The sequence below is a fragment of the Camelus dromedarius genome, chromosome 29 (assembly GCF_036321535.1).
Source record: "Camelus dromedarius isolate mCamDro1 chromosome 29, mCamDro1.pat, whole genome shotgun sequence".
Classification (NCBI taxonomy): domain Eukaryota; kingdom Metazoa; phylum Chordata; class Mammalia; order Artiodactyla; family Camelidae; genus Camelus; species Camelus dromedarius.
This window is the reverse complement of record NC_087464.1, coordinates 25,041,538-25,066,843: the sequence shown is the minus strand read 5'-3', so window position 1 is coordinate 25,066,843 and position 25,306 is coordinate 25,041,538. Positions and strand designations below refer to the sequence as shown.

General features: G+C 54.4%; 1 protein-coding gene across 3 annotated transcripts; it reads right to left on the bottom strand.

The window, feature by feature from the left end:
• Positions 1-645: 645 nt before the first annotated feature.
• On the bottom strand, positions 646-24,639 carry PKM (pyruvate kinase M1/2). 3 transcript variants are annotated; one of them, XM_010977933.3, is made up of 11 exons: positions 24,494-24,639; positions 13,932-14,113; positions 13,264-13,355; positions 10,336-10,467; positions 9,717-9,903; positions 8,892-9,162; positions 7,461-7,611; positions 7,076-7,228; positions 4,570-4,736; positions 2,060-2,241; positions 646-1,388 (listed from the first exon to the last, which is right to left on the bottom strand). In XM_010977933.3, the coding sequence occupies exons 2-11, from the start codon at positions 14,083-14,085 to the stop codon at positions 1,282-1,284; spliced, it is 1,596 nt and encodes a 531-aa protein (XP_010976235.1). In that variant the 5' UTR covers positions 14,086-14,113; positions 24,494-24,639; the 3' UTR covers positions 646-1,281. The 3 variants fall into 3 exon arrangements, with proteins under 3 accessions (XP_010976235.1, XP_010976236.1, XP_031296750.1); XM_010977934.3 differs by lacking the exon at positions 4,570-4,736 and adding an exon at positions 3,999-4,165; XM_031440890.2 differs by lacking the exons at positions 4,570-4,736; positions 24,494-24,639 and adding exons at positions 3,999-4,165; positions 24,454-24,474.
• Positions 24,640-25,306: the final 667 nt, after the last annotated feature.

Genomic DNA, 25,306 nt, shown 5'->3' with positions numbered 1-25,306 from the left:
GGATGCACAGGCAGGTCGGATGTGGGGCGGGGTCGGCAATAAATTTGGCTTGTGGGCCCCTCCCCTCTCATCCCCACCGGGAAAGGCTTGGTCTTGGGAGTGGTCAGGAGGGGGAAGGTGCCAACCAGCCAGATTCAGTTCCATTCCCAGTCCTCTCACTTCCTTGGCCCTGCTTTATCATGGAGGGTACTGGAAAACAGAAGGGGCCCAAAGGGAGCCCAGGGTTCCCCCCAAATATTCTGGAAACTGGGAGTAGAACCTACTCTCACCCATAGAGATCGGCAGCCTTTACTGCAAGACTTGGGGGGAGGGGCAGGGCAAGGGCCACTACACTCCTGGTTTACCCACCAAAGTGGAAGGAAAAGGCCCTTGCTGCTGCCCGCTCCGATCTTTGGTCCAAATAAACTGTTTAAGTTTCCCCAGCCGCAAAAGTCTTTAAACCTTGGGGCACTTGACAGGAGTAACCTATATCCTCAAGATAGTCAGTGACTGCTTCCCCAGCACCTCTGCACCTGGGATGGCACACGTGGCCAGAGTTATTGCACAGGAGTACTCACCAGGAGCCACCAGGCTCTTGCCATTCTCACACCACTCAGAGGGCAGGGTTCAACCCCCCCACCCCCACATCAGAAAAGACAGGAAACAGGTGCTTCAGCTGCTGTTTATTGACATACAGGTAGGCTCTATAGCAACAGGCCTGGAGGCGGCTGCAGAAGTGGGGGAGAAGGAAGAGGGGGATGGAGTGTCTGCAGCCACAGCCCATGGAGTGAAGGAACAGACGTGCACAATGAACACGGTGGGAGTGAGGGAGGCTGAGTGGGTTGGAGAAGCAAGTAAGGGCCAGGACTGGAGCCAGAGTCTGCAGAAACTGGAACCACTGCCCCCTGCCCTAACTCTCTGCTGACTCTCTCCTGATCCCAGGCCAGGGCTGGGAGTTCTCTGGGTACCCGTTTTCTACAAGAACCGAATCGAGTACACAAAGGAAGAGAAGCAGAACTGCTGCCCTCTGTGTGAAGCTCTGGGGCCTCCAGTCCTGCCTGCAGCCCTCCTTTGTCCCTTGCTTGGACAGGGCCACGTGATGATGGGTGGCCCAGCTCTGAACTACCGCACTGAAACAGGGTCTTCCAAACAGCCATGTTTCACAGAGCATTGTCTTCCCTGGCATCCCAGCCCACCAGTGCCACGTTACAGCCCCAAGTGAGCACTACAAGCGTTGCTGGCCTAATGGATGGGTTGGGGAAGGCGGGCGGGACAGGGACTGGAGGAGGGGCTCCGGGCCCATCACGGCACAGGAACGACACGCATGGTGTTGGTGAAGCCAGAACCAGGGCGCCACCCGGTCAGCACAATGACCACATCTCCCTTCTTGAAGAAGCCTCGGGCCTTGCCTGGAGAAAAGAGACGATGATGAGTAAAAATCAAGCCAGGATGGCATGCACCTGAGACTGCCCGGTCAGCGGCAGCAAGCCAGGCTGGCGGGCCATTACCTCCTTCCACCACAAGGTGGCGCCAGGCTCACAGGGAAAGGGAATGAGGGAGGCTCTGCTATTTCCTTATCACTCAGATGGCAGAGCTGGCAGGCACTTTTGGACATCATTCATTTTACACTCTAGAGGGCGGAGAGCCCTGCCCAAGGTCAGGGCTGGCTGCTTCCTCTCATCCCATGACATCCTATGCTTACACTGGAGCACAGGCCACTGGAGTACGTAACTGCACGTGTGCTGCCCCAGCAAGGGGGCTCTGGCTAATTTTACTAAAAAGCTCAATAATAAGCAGTTGTCAAAGAATGAACAACCCCGACTTTCCAGGATCCTTTGCTCTGGACCCCAGACTGGAAGAGAGTGAGGCGAAAACCGGGGCGGCTCAGCCCCACAACTCAAAGGCTCCCCTTCCCTAGGGGCCCAGGACTCCAGGGAATGGGATGGAGACTCAGAGAACATCCCCAGTGAGGACAGCTCAGAAGCCTTGCGCGTCCCCCTTCCTACAGGGTCTCAGAGAGGCCGGCGCTCAAGCCCCTTCCTCACCCCTCCACCCCTAGCCCTTGCTCGCAGCCACGCACCAACATTCATGGCCAAGTTCACCCGGAGGTCCACGTCCTCGGCCCAGGCCTCCTGCACTGGGTCCTTACACACCACAGGGAAGATGCCGCGGTACAGGTGGGCCTGGCGAGCTGTCTGGGGGTTCCGGGTCACAGCAATGATGGGGGCGCGGGGGCGATATCTGGACACCTGGTGAGCAGACCTGAGATGGGATGGGGACAGATAGATGAGATTAAACTGTATCCCAGGAAGCCCCTCAGGGCCTCAGCAACAGCTCACCCCCAATCCCATTCACTGTACCAGCCTGAGGCTCTGGCCATCTCAACATCTGCTCCCAAGGCTGGGGTGTATCTCCCACAGCACATAACTTCTTCACAGCTATGCTACGCATTTGCCCTACACCCCTCCCCACAGGCTAGGGCCCTAGGACCAGGCTGACCCAGCACGGCCCATGGCTGGCAGAACCCCTCCTTCCCTGAGCTGTTCCATTCTGGCACAGGGAAGCAGCCCTGTCCAACATCACCACACCCAGTAACAGCTACATGCCGAGCAGCATGTGAACAGCACCTGACGTGGATCTGCCAAGAACAGCACAGCCCGCCAGTTCCTCGGGAGCTACAACACAAGCCTTCCTCTGCTGTGCCCTCTCCCAGCCCCACACGACCCCCTAGTCCCTGAAACAGTCCCAGCAACTGGGCTGCAGTGCCCTAGAGTCAAACCTGAGGATCTAAGAAAGGCTCAGAAATACAGATGCTCCCCAGGAGGCAAGACTAGGAGACAGGAGTGTCGGGGAACAGGCTCTGCCTGTGCAGAGGGTAGGGGACTCCTTTAAAGCCCCACGTCGGGCGCTTCCTTCAGCACTGACACTGCACTCGTAGCTGCAGATGTCGGAGTTGGAAGGGCCTGCAGCACAAGCTGGGCCCCAGAAGGCAAATCTGTAAGGACACTCAACAGGTGTCAGGAGGAACTTAAGCCATGTCACCGCAAAGAACGCCCTGCTTAAGGCCTGGCTTCCATACAAGGCTTTCCAGAGGGGAGCGAGTGCTGAAGTCAGGACCTGCTGAGAGTGAAATCCCAGAAGACTGGAACTAAAAATAGCCAAGTAGCAAAGGATGGACCTTTTCACAAAGGTCAACTCTGATGGAGTGTTTGGCCCGAGCCCTCTGCCGAGGGAATCTGTGCACATCTTGTGCCCTGGTCCTGCAGGCAGCCCCACCTGCTGCTCCTCGGTGCCTGGGGGCTGCCTGTCTGCCCCACTCCACCCTCCTCCTCCAGGAAAGCCTAGCTGCCTGGCAGGGAGCAGCACCCCCCGGCCCGGGGGGGTGGGGAAGGACAGTAACACGGAGCCCTGGATGTGGAAGGGACCCCGAGTCTGAGGCCAAGCAGAGGCCTCAGCCGGGCCGCCCAGCCCCAGGGTGCCAGCAAGACACCACGGTGACCTTCCCTGGGCTGCACCCACTTGTCTCAGGGACGCAAAGACAGACGGGACGGGTGCAGCAAGCAAGCAGCACGTCAGCAAACAGCACTAATTTTCCAAACTGAACTTTTTAAAGAGCATAGAATAAGCAAAACCGGTTATCCGTTACTTTTTGAGCAGACCAGCTTTTAAATAGCAAATAAGCACCTGTCGTCAGTCTAGCTATAGATACGCGATTAAGCCTCTAGTTCATCGTGAGGGTATAAACTTGCTTTGCATCCGGCCAGTCCAACAGGCCCGTGAGAGCTGCCTGGAGCCCCGTCCTTTGGGCCCCAGGCAAGGCTCGGCTCGCTCTCAGAGCCTGGCCAGGAGGGAGCTGGGGGGCCGGGGGAGCGCCTTCCCTGCAGGGTCCGGGGGGCAGGCAGAGGGGTCTTACCTTGGCTCGGCACCACGTGAGCACCATTCAGTGCACTGCTCCCAGGACCCCCAAGGGAAGGTGCCACCAAGCAGGGCGCTCTCAGGGAGCCGCTGCCGCCTCCTACCTGCCAGACTTGGTGAGGACGATTATGGCCCCACTGCGGCACTTGAAGGAGGCCTCCACGGCGCCCGCGGCGGCGGCTTCGGTGGGGTCGCTGGTAATGGGCGCCAGGCGGCGGAGCTCCTCAAACAATTGCAAGTGGTAGATGGCGGCCTCTGCCTCACGGGCAATCTGGGGGCAACACCCGTCCAGAGGGACAAGAGGGGGACAGAGCTTCGTCAGGGCCGGGCCACACGGGAGAGGGAGGGGAGGCGGCGCGCAGGCAGCTGGTGAGGGACGGGTCCCCGGGTGCAGCGGCCAAGAGGAGCCCGACTGCCCGACGTGCCGAGCTGAGCAAGGTCAAGGCTTGCAGGGACCGACCCTTCACCAGGTGCCTGTCACCCGCCATGCCTGTGACCTGGCTGTGCCTGCCGAGCTGAAGGACCCTCTGGTCCTGCCCTGCCCTGACCTCCCTGGCGGGCTTCCTGCGCTTGAGAGAAGAGCGCAGACCCAGGCGCGGGGCCGGCCTGGCTGTCCTGCAGAGCGGCGGGAGCAAGGCGCCGGCAGCCTGCGGGCCACGTGCCCTCGGGCCCTACCTGCCAGACTCCGTCAGAACTATCAAAGCTGCCGCTAAACACTTATAAGAAGCCTCCACGCTGCCCATGGCCATGGCTTCCATGAGGTCTGTGGAGTGACTTGAGGCTCGCACAAGTTCTTCAAACAGCTTGCGGTGGAACATGGCTGCCTCAGCCTCACGAGCTATCTGTAAGGTTTAGGGGGGAGGGGAGGCGAGGAAGAGGGAAGAAGGAGAGGGAACGAGAGACGACAACATGGAAAGACAGAATGGGGAATTAATCAGAGAGGAAGGAACTGAGGTTAATTGGCTAAGTCCGTCCTTGAGGCAGATACAGAGAGGCAGGTGATGAAGCCCTGCTCAGGGGCGTGGGGAGGATTTCAAGCACTGTCTGCTGCTTCCCTTCCCAGAGGGAAAGTCGGTTCTTCCATTCTGGAAGGGTCTTTTGATTTAGGAAGGTTTTTGTGGGTGGGGGTGGAGGGAGATAATTTGGTGCAGGATGGACACGTGCCCAGGCTGGGCCCGTGGCTCCCTGGCCGGACTTGACCACGCTGCCTCATGACACAGCTCACAGGAAGGAACAGGCCCCCTCCCCCACATGGCTGTCTGCTTCCCGTCCTGCTGGCTTCCACGCACATGTGGCGCCTGCTTGGCTTCAGGCACAGGGATGCTGCTAGCCAGCACGGAGCAGCGCTGGAAAGCTGGGGTCGGACAAAGACAAGGCCACATGGCTTCACCATGTTCTAAGCAGGAGGGGGAACTGACGAACTTGGGAGGGGCACGCTGAACAGCCATGTGAAGAGACAGGTGCCTGCAAAAGCACACAGGTAAGTGTAACAAGACATTTGATTAAAATCTAATGATTAAAACACCCACGGGGAAGCCAGTGAGTTATTTACAGATCACCTGCCCAGATAACACCAGGAGAAAGAAGATTCAAGCTTTAGAGGTTACAGTGCAATCACCAGCATCTCAGAGAACGACATGGGGAGGAAGTCAGTCATGCCGCCTCATTAATTTGTCAGGACAAGCAGATGTATGGGAGGACTCAACGAGTTAAAGGTTTTCTTTCTGCAGGAAGGGAACGCACACAGCCCAAAGGACAGGGGACATGAGCAGGAAAAGGGCCATACCTGGGACTGCCTGCCTAGTTCAGGACACCAGCTGCACCAGGCAGGCACAGGAGAAAGCAGTGGACAGCTAAGAGGGGAAGCTGTTGGCCAGCGTTAGCTGTGCCACTGACCCAGACCCAGAATGTATCTCCTGAGCAGTGCCAGGCACACCCAGCCTCGCAGTCCTCTCTAAGGTGACTGTCTGTTCAAAGGAGAGACTGGGGTATGGGAAGAACAGACATGGAATTCAGAGCCCAGAGCCTAGTTCTTGGTCTCTGACCCCAGGACAGGCCGCAAATGGACACGTGTCCCTATCTCCTGCTAGACACAGCGCTGTGTTGCAGGAGACAGCACCGGCTTCGGAACCAGCAGATTTGGGTTCAAGCTCAAGCCCTGTCATCACGCAACCCTCACCTATGAAACTGGGTGATCTCTGTCTCACTGAGGTTATGAAGATGACAGTTATCTATATCAGGCCCATCAGACACTTAGTAACAGCGGTGACCCTTCACGCTAAGGCTGCAACGGAGCATCTCTCACCTCGTTCACTTCACAGACAAGGCCCTGAGAGGCAAAAGGACGTGCCCCAAGCACGTCAAAGCCCCACAGTCTGTGTGGGCTTCCTGGCTCAGTACATCAGGTCATGGTTGCTCTTGCTTCTCAGAGGCCACGGGACCACACAGCAAAGCAAGGCAACTAGAGAGGGGATGTGTGGAGACCCGCCACATGATGGCAGCCACTCTAGAGGGGGCTGGTTCAAGGTCCAGGTGCTCTCGCCTCAGGGCCAGCCGGGATCAGCCAGGACCTGCCGTTACATGGGGGCTGTCACCCATCACTTAAACCCCACTTTTGAGTCTGGGGTGAGCACAGCAGCTCAGCAAAGCGGGCCCAGCTGCAGGCGCCATGCAAGGCCAGCTCGCAGGCAACTCAGCGCGGCGGCAGCCTCCAGAGTGGGCCCCGGGGCCCCTGTGGGGTGGGGATGCCTGCCTGGGGCTGGTGGGGAACCAAAATGGAAGCCAAACAAAGGACGGATGGGAGCAGGAGCGCTTGGCTTTTTCCAAGGCCCTCAGGCCCTCCACGCCGTCCAGAGGAAGAGGGGGAGGCAGCCCAGGACCTGAGCCGAGGGAAGGGTCCCCAGCCCCGCAGACAGCAGTGACCTGTGCAGGGTCTGATGCAGGAGGCTGCCTTCAGAACAGAAGGCACAAGGAGGGGGTGTGGGCAGGATGAGAACAGGAAAAGAAAGACTCGTCCCTGCCCCCAGCGCACACCTCCTCACTCTGCCTGCGCTTTGGAGGGCAAGAAAGGACTGTGGGCACAGGAGCCTAACAGGTGCTGCCCTTTAGCCGAGCCCGCCTCGCCTCCGCCCAGCCCCAGCCCCAGCCCGAGCCGGGGAACCTGGGCCGCCCGAGAGCTCACCAGGTGCTGCATGCGAACAGCCTCCAGTGGGTAGTCCCCTTTGGCCGTCTCTCCAGACAGCATGATGCAGTCGGCTCCGTCCAAGACGGCATTGGCCACGTCACTGCCCTCAGCCCGGGTGGGGCGAGGCTTCTTAATCATGCTCTCCAGCATCTGGGGGGAACAGAGCACTCGTGAGACATGGCCGGGGCTGTCTTCAGAGACAAATGACTGCAAGCTGACCCCAGGACAGCGGGTGTAAACACAAAGAGTGAGGCTTCGTGCAGGAGAGTGGGGGTGAAGGGGACTTGTGCGTCTGTTTGTGACACGGGGCGGGGTCTGTGGGAAGAAACAGAGCCTCCAAAGTTCCCTGCGCAGGGATGCGAAATTGGGGAGCGGCACATGCCTGCGTGGCACAGATGACAGGCTTCCCGGCTCGGTTGCATCGCCCAATCATCATCTTCTGAGCAAGGAAGACCTTCTCTGCAGGAATCTCAATGCCCAGATCACCTCGAGCCACCATGATCCCATCACTGGCTTCCAGGATCTCGTCAAACCTGACGGGGAAGGTGGGAAGAGAGACAAGTTATATGGAACAGGGGCCACAAGTATGCTGACGCAAGGTCTTCCTGGGACCCTCTGACTCCGGTCTCCCTGCACCAGCCAGCCGCCCGTGACATCACCGTGGGTGCGCGGAGCTGGTGGGGGCCCAGCTACCTCAGCCCCCAAAGCAGGGCAGCAGCTCCGCGGGCTGGGCGCCCTGGTACCTGAGTGGGCGCCTCACTGTGGGGAAAGCGAAAGGGCGAAAGTCTTATGGGCTTATCTCTTCTCCATCTGCATCTTATAAGACCCCCCCCTTAACATTAAAAAAAATTGAGGTACAGTTGACTTACAACACTGTATTAGTTTCTGATACACAACACAGTGACTCAAGTTACATACGTAAAAGCCACTGAACACAGCTCCCCGCGCTGCATGTTACAAATCCCCTCTCAAGGCGCCCGTCTCTCCACCATCTCCAGTCCAGTCGGCACTCCCAGGCACTCTGAGGCCTGCCGACTGCTCCTGACACCAAGATCCATGGCCTCTTCCAGCCAAGGACACCTGAGGGCTGCTCCTTCAGGGGGCCATCACCAAATTGGTGCAGGAAAAGGATGCGGCTTTGCCTGGCCTGGAGCCAAAATCAGCGAGTACCCAAGGCTTATCAGGATGGCAGAGGGGGAACCCCGAACTTCCTGGTACAAAGGACACCCACACAAAGCTAAGGACGGCAAGGCCACAGCACCGGGCAGGGCTGCTCCTCCCACCCTCCGCCAGCTCATGCTAACCCACACAAGCGGGCCTGGCATGTTTCCAGCAGGGGCCAGAGAGGGCAGATGTCACCAAGCTCTGCACTTGTGATGAGCTCACAGCTCCGCCTGGGGAGCACCGGGGAGGTGGTGGGGCTGAGCTGGGACGCTGGATGTGGAGTGGAACACATGCTTTCCCCCAGAAGCTGATATCACGCCAGAGCTGGCCCGATCACCAAGCCGGCCACTTTCAAGTGAAGACAGGAGATCATGTTAGGAGCAGAGCGTGATGGCGCCTGAGCCTGGGGGCAGTCCCGGGGCCTACAGAACCACGTCTAGGTGCCAGCGTCCCTACCGCCTGGGAAGCTGCCCCTCCCTTAAACACCAACACTTTCCACTCCCCCCTCAGGGCACTCTGTTTCAGTGGGTCTGACATAAGTTCGAGTCTGCACTCCGACGGGCAGGCAGCCGATTTGGGGGGCAGGCAGCCACAGGATGCATGCCACTCTCCAGGGCTGAGGAGGCGGGGGGCAGGCAGGGGCGCTCACCTCCGAACTCCTTCGTGATTCTCGATCTTGCTGATTATCTTGATGTTCTTCCCTTTCTCTCCCAGGACCTTCCTGACATCGTGGACATCAGATGCCTTGCGGATGAAAGACGCGAACACCATGTCCACGTCCTGCTCCACCCCAAACTTCAGATCCTGGATGTCCTTCTCTGACACAGCAGGCAGGTCCACTGCAGCCCCAGGGAGGTTCACACCCTTCTTGCTGCCCAAGAAGCCGCCATTCTCTACCTCCGTCACCAGGAAGTCAGCACCTGCATGAAACGGAGCAGAGCCCTGGGGCCAGGTCCCCAGCAGGAAGCAGGCTCTCCCCAGTACAGCCACCTGGGAAACGGCGCACCATGGGTGCTAGAGGCACATCACCAGGGTTCAAATCTCAACTCCACTGTGTAACCATGGGCAACTCAATTAACCTCTCTGTGCCTCAGTTTCCTCATCTGTTAAATAGGGGTAATACCTACTTATAAGGTTGCTTCAAAACTTAAACAACTTTTGTGAAACGCCTGACGCTTTAATGTCAGCCATCACTCCCAGCACACCGGGGCCCTACGCATACCACGCGGAGGGGCAGGACAGAGGAGAAAGACTTAGACAGTGAGGACAGGCAGAAATCTTCTCATCTGCTCCCCAGGAGCACGGCTAAGCGGGCCGCAGTCTGTTTCGGGGTAAGGAGTCTATCATGGAAGGGATTCCTCAGGAGATACAGACTCAGTCTCGCTGCCAGCCAAACAAGCTTCCTCTCTTCTGCCAAAGAAACTCAGAGACGGGCGCTGGCTTCACGCCCGGAGACCCTGACTCCCGCACACACCTTTCTGCTTCACCAGCAGAGAGATGAGCCCGTCGTCCACGTAGACCTTGCTGCCCACTTCCACCACCTTGCAAATGTTCTTGTAGTCCAGCCACAGCACGTTCTCATCGCACTTCTCCATGTAGGCGTTATCCAGGGTGATCTTGAGCGTGGCTCCCTTCTTCAGCTCCACCTCGGCGGTGCCGCTCTGCAGACAAGAGAGTAAAGCACAAGTCCAAAGGGAGCGGGCCCTACTGGCAGGAGAGAAGGCTCAGGTGCCAGCGGGAAGTGACAATAAAGCTGTTTCCTTTGGCAAGAAATGTTCGGATTGTTTAACTTAGGATATTTCAAGGTAATACCCCAAGAAAAACCTACCATGTCTTATATACTATTTAATGATTGGGGAAAAGAGACAAAGAAATTGCTCCCCAAAGTTAGAGACACTTGGAAGTAGGTTGAGTAAAAAAGAGGTTCCTTTCTGGTATTGTTTCATAGTGAAGTAGATCAGCATTTTTACAGCGATGGATGAAACTCTCATTTACAGCCCTGAACTCTGTGGAGTGGCTCCCGGGCGGGGCAGACTGCCGAGGATGCCTCGGGACCCTGCACCTCCCCTCCCGCGTCTCCCCAGGATACTCACGCCCTTGATGAGCCCAGTTCGGATCTCAGGTCCTTTAGTGTCCAGGGCCACAGCCACTGGCCGGTAGAGAATGGGGTCAGAGGCAAAGCTCTCAGTGGCCGCACGCACGTTCTTGATGGTCTCCTGGTGGTACTGGGGAAGGGAGGGAAGGTGGTAAGGACCCCGCACCGGAGCTGGGGCCCCTCACCCAGGAAGAGCTGTGATGCTCCAGACCAACGCCTCACCGTCCAGTCTCAGTGTCACCCGGCCACTGAGCACCTCTGCCTGCTGGTGTCACCTCCTCGCCCCCATCCACTCCTACCCCGGCTCTCACCCACTCCAGGAACTGCAGGATACTTCCACCAAAACCCACCAAAGGTATGGATGTGAACATGTCTCAGACTAAATGAAGCTCATCTCTCCTCCCCGGCGAGGATTCATCAAATACTCTCAGCAAATCAAGCAGACAGTCGGGGCAGAAGACCCAGAACTTGTGTCTGGATGATGCAGATCGGCCATCAGTGTCAGACTTTGATAGATTTGGTACTTCTGAGCTTTTCACTTATTGATTACAACTGCAATTCAGACTCAGTTATTTACTGAAGCTGAACAGTGGTCCAAGCCAGACAGCTCATTGCCAAGGTCGTGCAGGTCTGGTTCTGACAGTGGCCTGCTTGAGGCTGACTAGAGATGGAAGTGGAGCTGGGGAAGGCAGGAATCCCACTTCCTCTGAACTGAACCTCACTATTTCTCACTTGCAACAAAACCTGGCTTCCATAGCCTCTTTCTCTTTCCCATTTGTCATTACTGTTTGACTAAAAAGGGACTCAGGACCAAGATGTCAAAAGTTCTTAAACAGTGTTATCGACGACAATGCTGACAAGAGACTCCCAACCCAGCACTTCGTGGGCTTTGTCTTTTGACCACCATTGTCCAGGAGAGTGGCGCCTGCCAGGAGGAGGCTGGAGGGGAGTGGTAATGAATCCCATCAGTCAACGCTGTCCTTGCGCAAGGTTCTAAATTTAGGTTGCTTAAAATCAGTATTTCCGGCCAGCCTGGCCTGATGGGACCACGCATTTGGTAAGAACACATCTTGCCCACACAAACTGCCAGAAGAGGGGGCGATGGACACTGCAACAAAGCTGTCCAAGGATCAGGTGCCGACAGTGGACATCCCGCTGTCAGAGTGCAGGAGGGAAAGCCATTCTGATGTCCTGCTTAGAAGGGTATTTAAAGTTGTCAGGAGCTAGGAGAGCATGCCCCAGCCTCTCGTCAAACTCAGACCTGTTTACATTATATAATTAATATTAGAACAGTTTCAGGTCAGGCTCCAAAACCCTGATCCCAGGGACAGCATGGTTTCATCTTGGTTAAAAACCTCAAAGTAAACCCACGCGAGGGACATGGTGGGTTTTTTCGGTTTTTTTCTTTCCAAATCCTGATTCTACCCTGGGAATAAGAGTTACAGCACAGAGCATCTCGAAGGGCCTCTTGCAGTTTTAAAACCAAAATCCCTGAGCCAGCCCTGCTCCGGCAGGCACGGCACACACGCTCACCCTTGCCATTCGGAGCGGTGCGGTGTTGTTTTACTGGAGGGAAGAGGCTATAAAGCCTAGTTAAAGGTCAACTTCTCAAAATCTATTTCTGCTCCTTCCCCTGCACACAGGAGACCCTGGCACAAGCCAGTGGTGGGGATCAGTCGTGAGCCGACCGTCAGCGACATCTTCAGAGCTCTCTTTGGGATCACACTCTCTGTCAGTAATGCCTACTGACTTCTGCCGAGAGCGCCCTGCCTTTGGAAAATTACAGAATGCCTTCAGAGGTGTCTTAACCTGCCCGAGATGCCTGCTGAGCACAGGCCCCTGTGACCTTTGGAGGCCAGACACCTGCCAGCCCACAGGCTGTTTATGGAACATGGGTTAGGGAACCCTATGATGAAGATTCTCATGTTTCCAGAAAGAAGGAATTCACCTCCTGGACTGTACTTCCCGAGGTTTTATTTTTAGTTTAAACCTAACACCAACTACCAAATGCCAAAGGGCAACCCCTCACCAGTCGACCTGACAGGGTAGCATTTTCTTTATCCTAAACAGGAACTAGAGAGATCAAGAGCAGGGAGTTTGCTTCATCCATGACTCCTGTATCAAAGCTAGTGTGAAATCCCATGGCCTATGGCTGGCCCTGAAGGTTTTTTAAAAAGGCACTGTCCCTCAGGGAGCCCCTGTGCTCCTCGAAATGAGTTTGTTCAGAAGCACAAATGGAATCCTTCCCACCAGCTGCCACCTGACCCCTGGGTGAGGTCCCACAGGTCAAGTCAGCTCATAAACAGCCCCAGCACTAAAACCTTCCCACCAGGCTCCTGGGGAAGTGTGCTGGCTTTATCTTAATGGGCCAGTACTCCTGGGAAGGGACGGGCTGGGAACACAATGCTGATGAAGTGGGGTGTTACCTGTCAGAGAGTGTTAGTGCATCAGACTCGGTCCTCACTTGCAATAGTGGAAACCCTTCCTCCTGGACCTGCCCAGTTTAGCCTCGGTCTAAATAAGACCAGACTCAACCTGCAGGTTGACCTACTGGTTCATCACTGCAAAAGGAGCTGTTACAGAAACGCTGGGGCAGGAGCGTCAAGCCCTGTGGCCAGGATACCTAACGGCTGAGAGGGGGGTTTCCGGGAGGACCTCTGCACACCTTCCTTAACAGGGCCAGTGGAGCACAGATGTAGGGAAGAGCCATGGCCAACGACAAAGCAGGTCTTCTCTGCTTGGGGAGACTTGGCCAGCAGAGATGGCAGGAGACAGGGAAGGAGAGTTGGGATGGGCAGGTGAAGACAACTTTCCCTGGGCTATAAACCCCACTCCTTACCTGGTCCACTGAGGCTGAACGAACACAGCATCCCACCCTGTTTCCCACCGGCCACCCTCTTGGCCAAACCGTCCAGCTGAGGCTCACCTCGTGAGTCCCATGAGAGAAGTTCAGACGAGCCACGTTCATTCCAGACTTAATCATCTCCTTCAACGTCTCCACCGATCGGGAAGCTGGGCCTAGTAAAAAAAAAAAAAGAAATTTTTTAAGTCATAAAATTCATTCATTCATTCATTTAATGGAGGTCCTGGGGATTGAACCCAGGACCTTACCTTGTGCTGGCCAGGCATGCACTCTACCAGTGAGCTATACCCTGCGCCCCCCACTATACGACTATTATTGTGCTCACCCATCTTCTTGATTTAGAAGGACACTTCTCCCTTCAAATTAGAGGCTCCATCTAACTAGGAGAGCCTCGGGAAGATGTGACCAGCCCTCTCAGCTCTCCCTGAAGCCCAGCCAGGTGTCCAACTACAGAATCCTGGTTGTACAAAGCATGTCAAAAAGATCTCTCCTAGGGCTCTGAGATGCTCCTACAAAGATCTACCAAGGAAGACACGCTCTAAATTTTGCCTTTAGCAGAAGGCATAACACATACTAATTCTTTACTGTAAATTCCTATGACCTTGGTTCCCTAAGAATCTCTGTAGCATCTCACTCAGCACCCAGTTTGCTACATTTATTTAGTCTTTTCAGGAGAGAAAAGATCACTGTCGCAGGAAGCCTGTATTTGGGGGGAGGGGCACCCCACTCACCGATGGTACAGATGATGCCAGTGTTCCGGGCCGTGATGGGCGGCGAGTCAATGTCCAGGCGGCACATGTGCTCGAGGAACGTGTCAGCCATGGCCGCGTGCAGCTGCTGGGTCTGGATGAAGGCGGTCCCGGCATCACTGTGGTGCTTCGACATGGCTTCTGAGGTCTTGGGTCCAGGGGAACTGAAGAGAGGGTGATCAGTCTGAGAAGCCTGGGGTGGTTAATACACAGCTCGGCACAGGGAGCTGCTTCCTGCTCACACATTAGCTCAACAAGCACGCTTTGTGCCCAAGCCACAGGGAGCCCTGCCACACTCCGGCTATGCAGCTGAGCCTCAAGTCGGGCAACAGGCCCCCATCACTGTGAGCAAGCGGAACAGACCTTAAACAACAATCTAAAACCTCGTACCCAATGCATGTGCTTCCCAGACATCCAGGGTAAGCAGACCTCCCTTACACTGGGCTGACATCTACCTCGACAGCTTTCTGGCTAATCCTCTCAACATCATCTTACATGCACTGAAGGAGCCTCCTCAAAAGGAGTTGCAACCAATCTTCCAGTGCTATAAACAACTCACCCCACTTTAGCGCCCTGGCCAGTCTAGATCTTTCTATGAAAAGCTGTCTCAAAGCTACAAACATCTACTGTGGGGTGCCCCCCACCCCCCGCTGCCTACCAATCCCCACCCAAACCCAAAGTGACTGTCCTGGGCCTGGGGACAACCACCATCAAGCCAGTCCTCCCAGCTCTGCAGCTGTAAGTTTTCCTTAACCCACAGGACCACACAAGCTGACTCATCAACTCACCCTGGGCCAGAGAGGAGGTCCCAGTCCACTGACAGGCAATAAAAACCAGTCCCTGGACAGAACTCTTGAGTGCAAAACCTCTTGTCCCAGGAATCTGTACCTAAAACCACATCTGGTGCTTTGGGTCAAAAGGGCTTTAGGACGTGCAAAACAATTTGCATCAAAACAGGGATAACCACAATGGCACTAGTCTGGTTCTAAACTGAATACAATTACATTAACAGGACAGTTGCAACAGGAGGAAATTAAGGCTGCTTGTCAAATCCTTCCCCCAGCTGATCTTCTGATGCACCCTCCCGATCTCCTTTCTAAGTCTGACAAGTACTCCAACCCCAGTGACAAAGACCATCTGTTCCAGGTAATTAATCAGCCCAGGTCGCAGTCCTGACAACTGCCCCGACCTTTGCTTTGCTTTTCTTCATTACTGACCTACAACTAAACTCACTCAGCCGGTTAGTTAGCTGATTAGAGATAGAGACGTGAGAAGCTTCCAGGCAGAACTGGGAGAACCATCAAGGAAGCGAGCCAGAAGCCTGAGAAGCCTCGTCAGAAGACTGGCCCTGTCCTCAAGGCTCAGCCCAAGAGCTACTCCTTCTGAAACCCTTGTGCCCAAGCGCTTCACCCGGGCTCAGGGACAAGCCCCTCTTTCACCCTATCCTAGCTCCTCCTAAGTCTCAGGGCTCCAAACCAAGGCACCCAAACATACAACCCTTGCTCTTTCTCCATCCCCAACCTCGCGGCTCTCCTGGTGGCTTGAGCAGAGCATGCATCTAAACCCACCTCTGCCGCCTTCTCAGAGCCTGGGAAGCCCAAGCAGCTTTGTGACCAGTCGCGAGTGGCTCTCCCGTAAGCTACTGAAAAACGATGGACGCAAGTCCCCAGCTACAGAATTTGAAACTTTAAAAATGAGAAAACAAGATACTGGCCAACTCTTTCACATGGTATATGGGCTATTCCTCTCTGTGTGAATTTCCGAACTCCCTAAAACGCACCAGGTACCAAAACGAAAGCATCGACACGGCCTCCCCTCCACAACACGCTTGTGCTCACACCCCTAACTCCCAGCACCTGGAGATGCTCCAGAGCTCGCTGAATGACCTTGCAGAGCATCTTCGTGCCTCTTGGTCAAAAGCCAGAGTTACACCTCTGCCCCCGCCACAGCCCCCCACGTCTGAGGAACCTCTGAAATACGGACAGGACAGCCTTTACCCGCACTCACGGCTGAGGCAGGGCTTACCTAGCTCCAGAGCACGTGGGCTTAGGTGAGCCTGGCTGTCAAGGGGACATTACTGAAGAGACGGTACCAGGTGGCACCCCAAGCCAACGAACACACAGGCCTTGCTGTGGCCTCCAAGGGGAGGGGGCCATCCATCCCAGCACCATATCACCATCTCTGTGAGTGGCTTAAAGTAGCTAACCTGACTCTTTTAAAAATCATCATCTCTAAACCTGAGGCATCAGGGTCTCCTTGCAAAGACCTGGCTGGGGCCACTGATTATTGGGTCATACCTTGTGTTCTCTGGACTTGGGTTTCCGGTGACATAATGCTCTTTTTTTGGTGCAGGGTGGCTCCGTGGCCCCACGTGCAAAGACTGCTCGGAACTGAGAAAGGTTTGCCCTGCAGAGCTGTACAAGGATTGAGGTAAAAGCTGAGTGCAACTAAAGCTCTTTTGGGTAGTGGAGAAATTACCTTAGTGACCAGGCATCCAGGTAGTAGCTGCTCCCAGGGACCCAGCTATGTTACAAAGTAAAACACAGAAGATTCCCAAGAAAGTACCAAGAAACTGATAACAGAAAATTCGCAGGTAAAACTGACTTCTTACTGGCTCCTCTGTGATGCTTTATCCCCTCCCTTAATACCCCAAAGACTGCCTCCCTCTAAAGTCTCTTTAAGCCTTGGTTTACTAACATTTCACTATTCGGTACAAGAGCTTCGTCCCCTGCCTTTTTAGGGGGGGTGATGGGTGGGGAAAGGGACACTAATGAAACACACATAAATGACCCGGAAGGACATCTACCAAAATATTATCAGCAAGGTATCTGGGTGGTAGGATTACAGCAAATTGCAATTTTTTTTCTTTACTAAAAAATTTACTGATATGAAATACTTTCATAATATGAAAAATTACAAATGTGCCTCTTCCATAAATGATGTATTTACAAGCATCCTGGTAAAAGTGTTGGATTAAAACAAATGATACCCCCAGCTCCATTATTCAGCCGCTACTCTGTGCACTTCAGGAACGCTGTTTAAACGTGGTGGGGGGCGGGGTTGATGCATCTCAGACCCCAGATCACAAATGCACTGCAGGATAGTTTCACTGACTTAAGGAGGTCAACTTTGAGGAGGAGGGGTAATAACTCAGTGGTAGAGTGCGTGCTTAGCATGCATGAGGTCCTGGGTTCAGTACTTCCATTAAAAAAGAAAAAGAAAAACCCAAAACAACGTTAATATGGTCCATAGGACAATTCTTTGACAAAAACCAGCTAGTTACATGTGCAAATCCAGCAAAACTTTTTTCCTGCTTAGTCTGTCCATAGCCGTCACAGCAAAATTTTGTGACAAGGATGTTCTGGTACAGAAGGGCTGTCTCAAGGACAGGAGATGCCATCAGCAGATACAATTTACAATTATCAAATAATACTAACCCTATTTTAAAACCTCAAATTAAACCTGAGGTCTACAAGCCCAGCTCTTTTGCTACCCAGGCTACTAAATACAAAAATAACATGAAATTTTGTTCGGCACTAAGTGGATTTACACACCAGCGATCATAAAAAAGCTGGCTTGTCAGCCAGTTTGTCCAGACTCAGACAAGATATCAGCATGTCCTTAAAACCCTCTTCCAGACCAGAGACCTCATGTCTCTGGCCCAGGTCACCAGCTGGCCTCTCTCCTCTCAGGCTCTGCCCTGGAGCCTCCATGGTGGGGAGGGTCAGGATTCTCCTGCCTGTCTCCAAGGTCCTCCACAAGCCTCTTTGGAGCACAAGCAGCCCGCCCACCCTCTGGACTCCCCCCCAGCCCCAGGACAGCAGCCTCCGCCCTGACTTCTCAGGGCGGGGCTCTGGGAAGAGCTCCCTGGCTCAGGCTGGCTGTCTGGATGGTGCCCGCCAGCACACGGCTCAGCTGGTGCCAGTCTGACTCACTACTGCATCCTCCTCCAGGGAGGCACAGACATGCAGAGCCAACCTCCAGCCCGCAGCAGAAGCCGCTGATGGCGGCAAATGCCATGCCAGGGAGCCTTATCCTTGAGCCCGCACCCCTGCTGCAGGATCTTCCTCAGAGCCATGTCTCCTCTGTGAGAAAGGGGACACCGTCAGAGGCCTGAGTGCCCAGCCAGCTGGATGGCGCAGGTCCTGGCTCAGCCCAGCCCCAGGTGACCCTAACTCCCGCCTTTCGTTTCTCATCTCAGGTGGCTCCTGGTTCTCTGAATCTCCAGTTTCATTTATGTCAGACACAATTCTCTGGTCACTCTTCAGAAACCAGGGGGTGAAAGTCACAGAAGAAGAAATGCCCAGCACATCACTGAAAGCCAGGACTGCTGGCAGACTGTGCTGGGACAGATTCACGCTTCGCTCCACCCATTCCGTCTTTCACAAAAGGCCCAAATCACTCTGCTCTAGTAAATCAGCCTGGCCTATGAGCCCGCATCTGCATAAGCCAATCTTCAACCAGCCAGGGCTCTCTGCACCAGTTTTGCTCTGATGCCAATCTCACCACACATACTAACCCAACAAGGATGCCACCTGGTGCCCATGATTGTGTTTCTCACTCTGACATCAATTTGCCACCTATGCCTCTGAATCTCCCAGCCAGTATCCATTTCAAAGTGTGCATCGTAATACGCGGGATGAAGCATTCGGGCCAGCCTGCTCTCTAGGAGATCTGTTCTTAGATGATAGAGGGGGAGGTAACTAGGTTTACTTATTTTGGGAGGAGGTACTGGGGATTGAACCCAGGGCCTCCTGCATGCTAAGCATGTGCTTTACCACTTGAGCTACATCCTCCCCCCCAGGGATGGGAGTACTGAAGTTCATTCTATCCAGAGCCAGCCCGGTCACAGAAAGCAAAGGCTGGTGTTACCGGGTTACCCGAAACACAGTGAGCCCACCTGCAGGTTCAGGTAAAATCCCCTTGCTCTTTTATTCCAGGCTAGAACTAAGTGACTTACATTTTATAAGCAGGAGCTCAAAATCTTATTTTAAATTTAAGTGTGGAACAGGGCACAAAAGCTGCTCCTAAGTGGACCTGCCCTCCAAGGGACCACTCAACTCCAGGGCAGGAGTCCCAAGTCCAAGAAACCTCGACGTCCTCAGATGCTCGAGGATTTCCAGGTTTGATCACAGATGCTCAGAGCAGAGAACTGGTTTCAGTCTGAAGGAGGAAGTTTAGGTGAAGCTTCTACTGCGTTGTGCTCCTTACCAGGCTTAAAAAAATGAGGCAGAGCTTCAGGGCGTATATACTCTCTGGAAGCAGCAATGGCCCTGGGACTATGGCTTAGGTCCCTTCCAAGCCAGGTCCAATACCTGGATGGGTGACGGCCTCAGTAAAGGGAGACACTGGCTCAGCACTTAAAGGAGGAGCTGCCCTGCATCACCGTTGCGGGGTGGGGGTGGACGGGAGGGCGAGGCAGAGGGGGACAGAAGGAGGAAGGGCAGTGCCAGCTCTCCTAGAGCACTGACCTACTTAGTACGCCTGCTTTTCCTACCGTGACCATCATAGGTTTGCTTCTATTTTGTTTCAAACTAAAGAAAAGAAAGAAATATTAACATCTGCAATTCCACCACCCAGAACTGACCATTAACATTTAGCCAGATTTCCTTTAGACTTGAAAAAAAAGTTACTAGTTTATACAGTTTTTCCCTCCATCCCCAGGTCCCTCCCACCCTCACCCCACCATGGACTTTGACACCCAACCATTGTCATGCGTTTTGCATCCTTCTAGCTCATTTAAGTGTCTGTGTCTATACTGATCCCCACCCTGACACTGTTGTTTTCTAAAACGCCTTCAGGGGTAGACTGTAAGGCATCATCGCACAACTTGCTTTCCCAGCACATTTAAAATCTATCCAGTGGGTACACAGATCTAGTTCATTCATACGAACCGCTATACTAGGCCGCTGCACGACTATACCATCTACTTATGCATTCTCTTACTAGTTGGTCATTTCCCCACTAAACCAATTTCCCCCTTAGGAGTCAACACTGTGATGACGCTCCTAGCACACACCTCCTTGTGCAGGTGCAAGCTCCTACATATCCAGAAATGGAATTCCTGAGCCAAAGGGTACATTTATTTTCTATTTTACTAAATACTGCTGAATTGCTCTCCAAAGGGGTTATATCCATTTACAACCAACCAGTAGAGTGAATTCTTGCCTCATCCGTTGCCAACACTTGATACAGTCAGACTTTTTAAATGTTTGCCCATCTGATGGCTGATGTGTTAATCTGCTCTCTAATGTAATAACAAAAGAAGGAGATGGGGTATCAGGATAGTTTAGTTTATCAAGTCTTTACTTCCTTGCCCCTTAACTAGATCAAAATCCAGGGCTCCTCCAAAATCCAGGTGATTTTGTCTCATGTACCATGACTGACTCAGCACTCATCACCCGAGATAGGGAGACACCAGTCATCTAAAGTCAAATAAATATTATCTGTAGGTTGATTGAATTATTTGGAAGGGCTAGGACTCCCTTGGGAGACTTTTTTTTTTTTTTTTTAACTGTATCAGTAAAACTTCACTGCCCTAACACAGCTTGGCATCTCCCCCACCGAAGCCCTTATCTGACTTCTAAACACAGCTTGCTGGCGTCAGGAAAGAGAGGCTTACAGCTCCCCAGGAGTTCTGCATATGGAGAGAAGTGGGGGAGGTGAGTCGCAGAGGCCACCAGAAGTACCGCAGCCTGGCTCCCCTCCTACGTGCAGACCAGCACAAACCAATGCAGGAAAAACGGCCGCGGGGGCGGGGCTGCACCACTTGGCCCTGCCAACCTCCCCTCCTAAGCTGAGCAGTCACACCAAGCAGCTGCGCACCGCCATTCCCCACCCACCCTGGCTTACCTGCCCCTAAACAGCTTCTTTAACAAAGCCCCAAGTAATCAGCTTATTCATTCATCTCGTCTAAGGCAGCTGGCTCGTTTAAAAAGGGAAAAAAGCAAGTTCCCAGAAAGTACAGTCATACTAAGAACAGTCCTCACTTAGCTCTGTTCCTATCTGTTCTAGAATTGATGCTTAAAGCGATGATTCAAGGTCCTATAAGACCTTTTACAAAATAAACCACTTTTATGTTTCACAAGATCCTCAATGAGGTTGCAAGAAAACTCTGCTCACCAGGACGACTCCTTCTTGCGGTGTTACCAGTTAACTGGATTTGACTGGACATTTTGAATGATTCAGAAATAAAGATAATGTCAAATGAGTCATTTTCCCCTAACTTCACGTCAGTCTTGGCTCTTAGCCAAAATAACACACCCTGGCTTGCCTTCATAAAAGCTGAGAAAAAATAAATGGAAACCTCTGTAGTGCAAGTCTGTAATGCAGGAGATGTATTTTTTCTACCTTCCTGCTCTCAACCATTTCCTCATTTCTTCTATTGCCTCGACATTAAGAAACGAGCAGTTTTAAGACATAAAATGGCTTTTCCTGTGACCCCACCTTAATGTCACAATACTCAAGTCAGAAAAGCACCTCCCAGAAAGCGCTAGGTCTGTTGGAGTCACAACCACCAAACTTGCCAAATCACTGGGGGTGCAATTCCTCAAGACCCAGTAATGCTATTGGTTAAACTGAGAATTCAACACTAAAATTATTCACTTCTAATTCAGGGCTTAAAATGAGAGCAGCTGTCCTAGACAGAAGACTAAGGTCCATATATTTTGGTTCAAGTCTAGTAACTCAGAAGCGAGTTCAAGGACATTCTTTAAGTCATCGTTATTCATGTCCATTACAACTCTTATTCCCAAAAGGGCTGCCATGCCCACGGCAGAAGGCTCAGGAATACAGTTGTGCAGACTGTGTTACCTGGGCATGGGACTCTGCCCTACTGCACATAAGCTCTTAGGGCAATATAGAGAGCCTGAGACCAGGACCGTATTCACTACGTTGAGACACTTTTAACTGTGGGAAATGCATGCTTCATTATTTGACTCACTGACAGAGGAGAGGGGACTTTTTAAGCCTGCAAAGACCACAAGGCAGTTTGCCCACTCACCCAATGAAGAGAGTTCTCTTAAAAGCGGATAAATTCAAAGGTTGAGTCATCTTCCCCACAGCCTCCCCCTACAACCCACACAGACCTGACAGGTTACATACTCTTCCCCTCAGAAAAGCCCCACTGCATTCCCAACCGCATCCTCAGGCAACCTGAGGGTGAATTATTTGCTAACAATGCTGCAGAGTCCTGACCTAGGCCCTTCTCTGTATCCCAGGGAGTGGCCACACCCTCAGTCCGGCCAGCAAGGCCCTTTGCTTCTAACCCTAACCTCACGTTTATCAGCTGGCTGAGCAAATCCTACAGGCCTACCTGGAACCCGTGGGAGTGGAATGTGAAGATTTCAGTCTTGTCGTTGCAAGTTTGTTTCTACTCTTGTAGCCAAACAACAAAGGCTGAAAATCAACCCCTTCTTTTTCCTTCCTTTGTCTAGAGGTCCCCATTTTCAGGAGACCAAAGAGCCCCTGTTCCAAGTGGAGAGTTGCAAATTAACATTAGTTACTTTGTAAACACCTTCCCAGGGTCCCTGAGGATGTCTGGTATTTACAGAGCCCGACTCCCGAAGACCAACTATGAATACGTATTATGGGGATGGCAGAGAGGAGCCCTCATGCTCAATTATGGATTAAGTAATTGTGCTCAGTGACCAAAAGATTATCTTTGGAGGCATTGCACCAGAGATTAGACGCTGCACTGAGTACTCAACATATATCCATGTGGTGTGTATATAGCGACCAATCCTTCCCACCATCAACAGGAAAATGTTACAATTTACACATGGGACACTGAGGTCTTGAGGCTCATTCTCTCCATTATTCACGAATAATGAATATAATGAATCCCCTCCATTATTCATATCAGTATGTTAGTGAGTTAAACCTGATTCTAAAAGCCTGTTTCCAACTTCCCAATGCCTCCGTCCATCATGCCTGGACCTCAACTATCAGGCTCATCCTTCTAAGGATCGATGTCCCGGGTTTGAAGAACACAGGTAAGAAGCCAAGGATGCCTTTCCATTACTGGGTCTTTAAATAAGCTTCAGGCTGCTTCTTCAAAACCAGTGTGATGCCACTTTGTGAGGCCTCCAGGTGCCCTCCCCCGACCTCAACCCCCAGCAGGAAGCGTGGACCTTCCTCACAGCACTCACCAGTGATGCGTTTTATGTTCGTTCCCCAATTAGATCATGAGTTCCACGGGCTATGACCGTTCTAATCATCCTGGTTCCCACATCCCTCCCCAAAACAGTTTCAGCATACGAGTTTTTATTGAGTGAATGTGGTACACGGCACCACGCTCCTGACATATTTCTACTCTCCCCGGAACCTGCTCCCACCCCATCCTGTGGCTTCTGCGTTCTGCAATCGGGCCCATCTGTTAAGCAACGTGCACCGGAGGCGGGGAGCCAGGTGAGTGCCTCGAACGTGAGCAGCACGCAGAGGCTTGTAGGGCCGGAGTTGATGCTTGGCCATAACGGCCCGCGAGGTCAGTGGTCCATGATCCGGCCGGGAGCGGCGGGGCGGGGCGGGGCGGGGCGGGGCGGGCCCTGGGCGCTACGTGCAGCCCCACGGCGGCGGGATGGAGCCCAGTGAACCCGCTCGGAGCGAGCGCAGCGCTGCGGCCGCCCCATCGAATTTAGGGCGGCACAAAACGGACGCGCCACAGGGCAGGCACCCCTTCTTCCCTCGCAGCGGGGAAGGCCAAGGGTTACGTAACCCTCCAGCTGGGCCCCGGGCCGCCGCTGCATCCCGCGACCGCCCATCCGCAGACCACTGCGCTTCGGGCAGTGACCCGGGACGCGGGCCCGGGGCTGCCGGAGAGCCCGAGATTGGGGGACGTGATGGAGAAGGGGCAGGACTGAGACGGGCGTCCGAGGGGCGGGGGCGGGAGACAGGCGGACGTGACCAGAACACAGGGGGAGGGGCGAGGACGCGGCGGCGCGAAGGAGGGAGCCGAAACGGATGCGGAGGAGCGGACGTGACGGGGGGGGGCAGGGCATGAATGGGGGGGACAGGGCATGAATGGGGTGGGCATGAGGAGACCGCAAGGACAGAGGGAGACCTGAATGGAGAAGGGACGCGGGCGCGGAGCTAGAGGAGTTTCAAGGAGCGGTTCCAAGGAAAGCATCAGAATGAGGGAGGAAGGTTGAAGACGAGGGAGCGAGAGGAACAGTATTACAGGGAAGGGGAGGCGGCAAACACAGTAGCAGAGTGGGGAGGAGAAAAGACGAGCGAAGAAAGGAAATACCAGATTAGGAGAAAATAAAGGGAGGGCGGCGAGGATGGGACCAGATGGGGGTGAGGGAAGTCAGGAATTGGGGCAGAAAATGGGCTGGCTGACCCATCTGCCTTTGGAAGCAGGAGCCGGGGGCTTTGAAGGGCAGGCCCGAGGCCCGAGCAGCCTTTCTCTTCTCTTCCGACCCCAACCGGCTGAGTCCAAGATGCCCAGGACTCTGCTCCGCCCCGGTACGGATGCCCTGCGTGCAGGCAGGCCAGGATTACGCACCGGCCGGGCGGACGGAGCCCAGGTGGGGACCCCCGCTCACCTCCGACGTGGTCTGGCTAGGATGCGCTACTGCTGCTGCAGAGACGCCCGAAATATCGCTGCGCGCCGCCCGACTGCGGGATCCGTGGCCTCAGCTTCAAGGTTATACCGGCTGCAGGCGCCGCGATCCCTCCGCCGGCCCGCCCCCTGCCCAATCCCGGCCCCCGCTCGCGGCCCCGCCCCCGCCCGCGGCCCCGCCCCTCCGCGGCCTCGCCTGGCGCAGTCACCTTTTGCAGAAGCGCCGCGGGGCGGGCCGGGCGCTCAAGTTGCCCTTCCGAGGAGGACTACATTCCGTGGCGGAAGGACACTCTAGCAGCATCGCGTGAAGACGCGCCGAGCGGCCAATCGGGAAGCGGCGAGGCAGCGGGGCCACCCCGGAGCCCTGGGGCCCTCCCTCCAGAACCCCCCCGGCGCCCCGGCCACCTGTTGCCGCCAAGTTGGAATGCTGGACCAGGGCTCCTCTCTTGACCCTCGGCCCAGGGCACCCCAGCTGGGCTGCCCGGGCCTCCCCAGATGCCGCCCAGATTTATGGGTTCCCGGGCAGCACCCACCCCGGAGACGGAGCCGAACCGGAGGGTGGGGAGGGGCTGAGACTCGGGGGATGGATGGCTGGAGCTGCGGGGCCGCCTTCGGAGGGGCTCCGACATTGGAATGGGGGGAGGGAGAACTGGGGAGGGCGGAGTGTGCTCGGAGCGGGAGCACGAGGCCCTTTTGTTCTCAGCTCTGGAACTAGGAAGGACAAGTCAGGGCCACGTGAATACTTTAGCGGGGACTGGAGTCCTGCGCGGCGAGCGCCTGAGAGTAGAAAGTGAAT

Excerpts from the sequence above, each read along its gene's own strand:
- PKM (XM_010977933.3), bottom strand. The coding sequence starts at position 14,085 with ATGTCGAAGCACCACAGTGATGCCGGGACCGCCTTCATCCAGACCCAG. Across the intron at positions 13,356-13,931 it reads TGGCATCATCTGTACCATCG|GCCCAGCTTCCCGATCGGTG; the intron begins GTGAGTGGGGTG and ends TTTTTTTACTAG. Across the intron at positions 1,389-2,059 it reads GAACTTGGCCATGAATGTTG|GCAAGGCCCGAGGCTTCTTC; the intron begins GTGCGTGGCTGC and ends TCTTTTCTCCAG.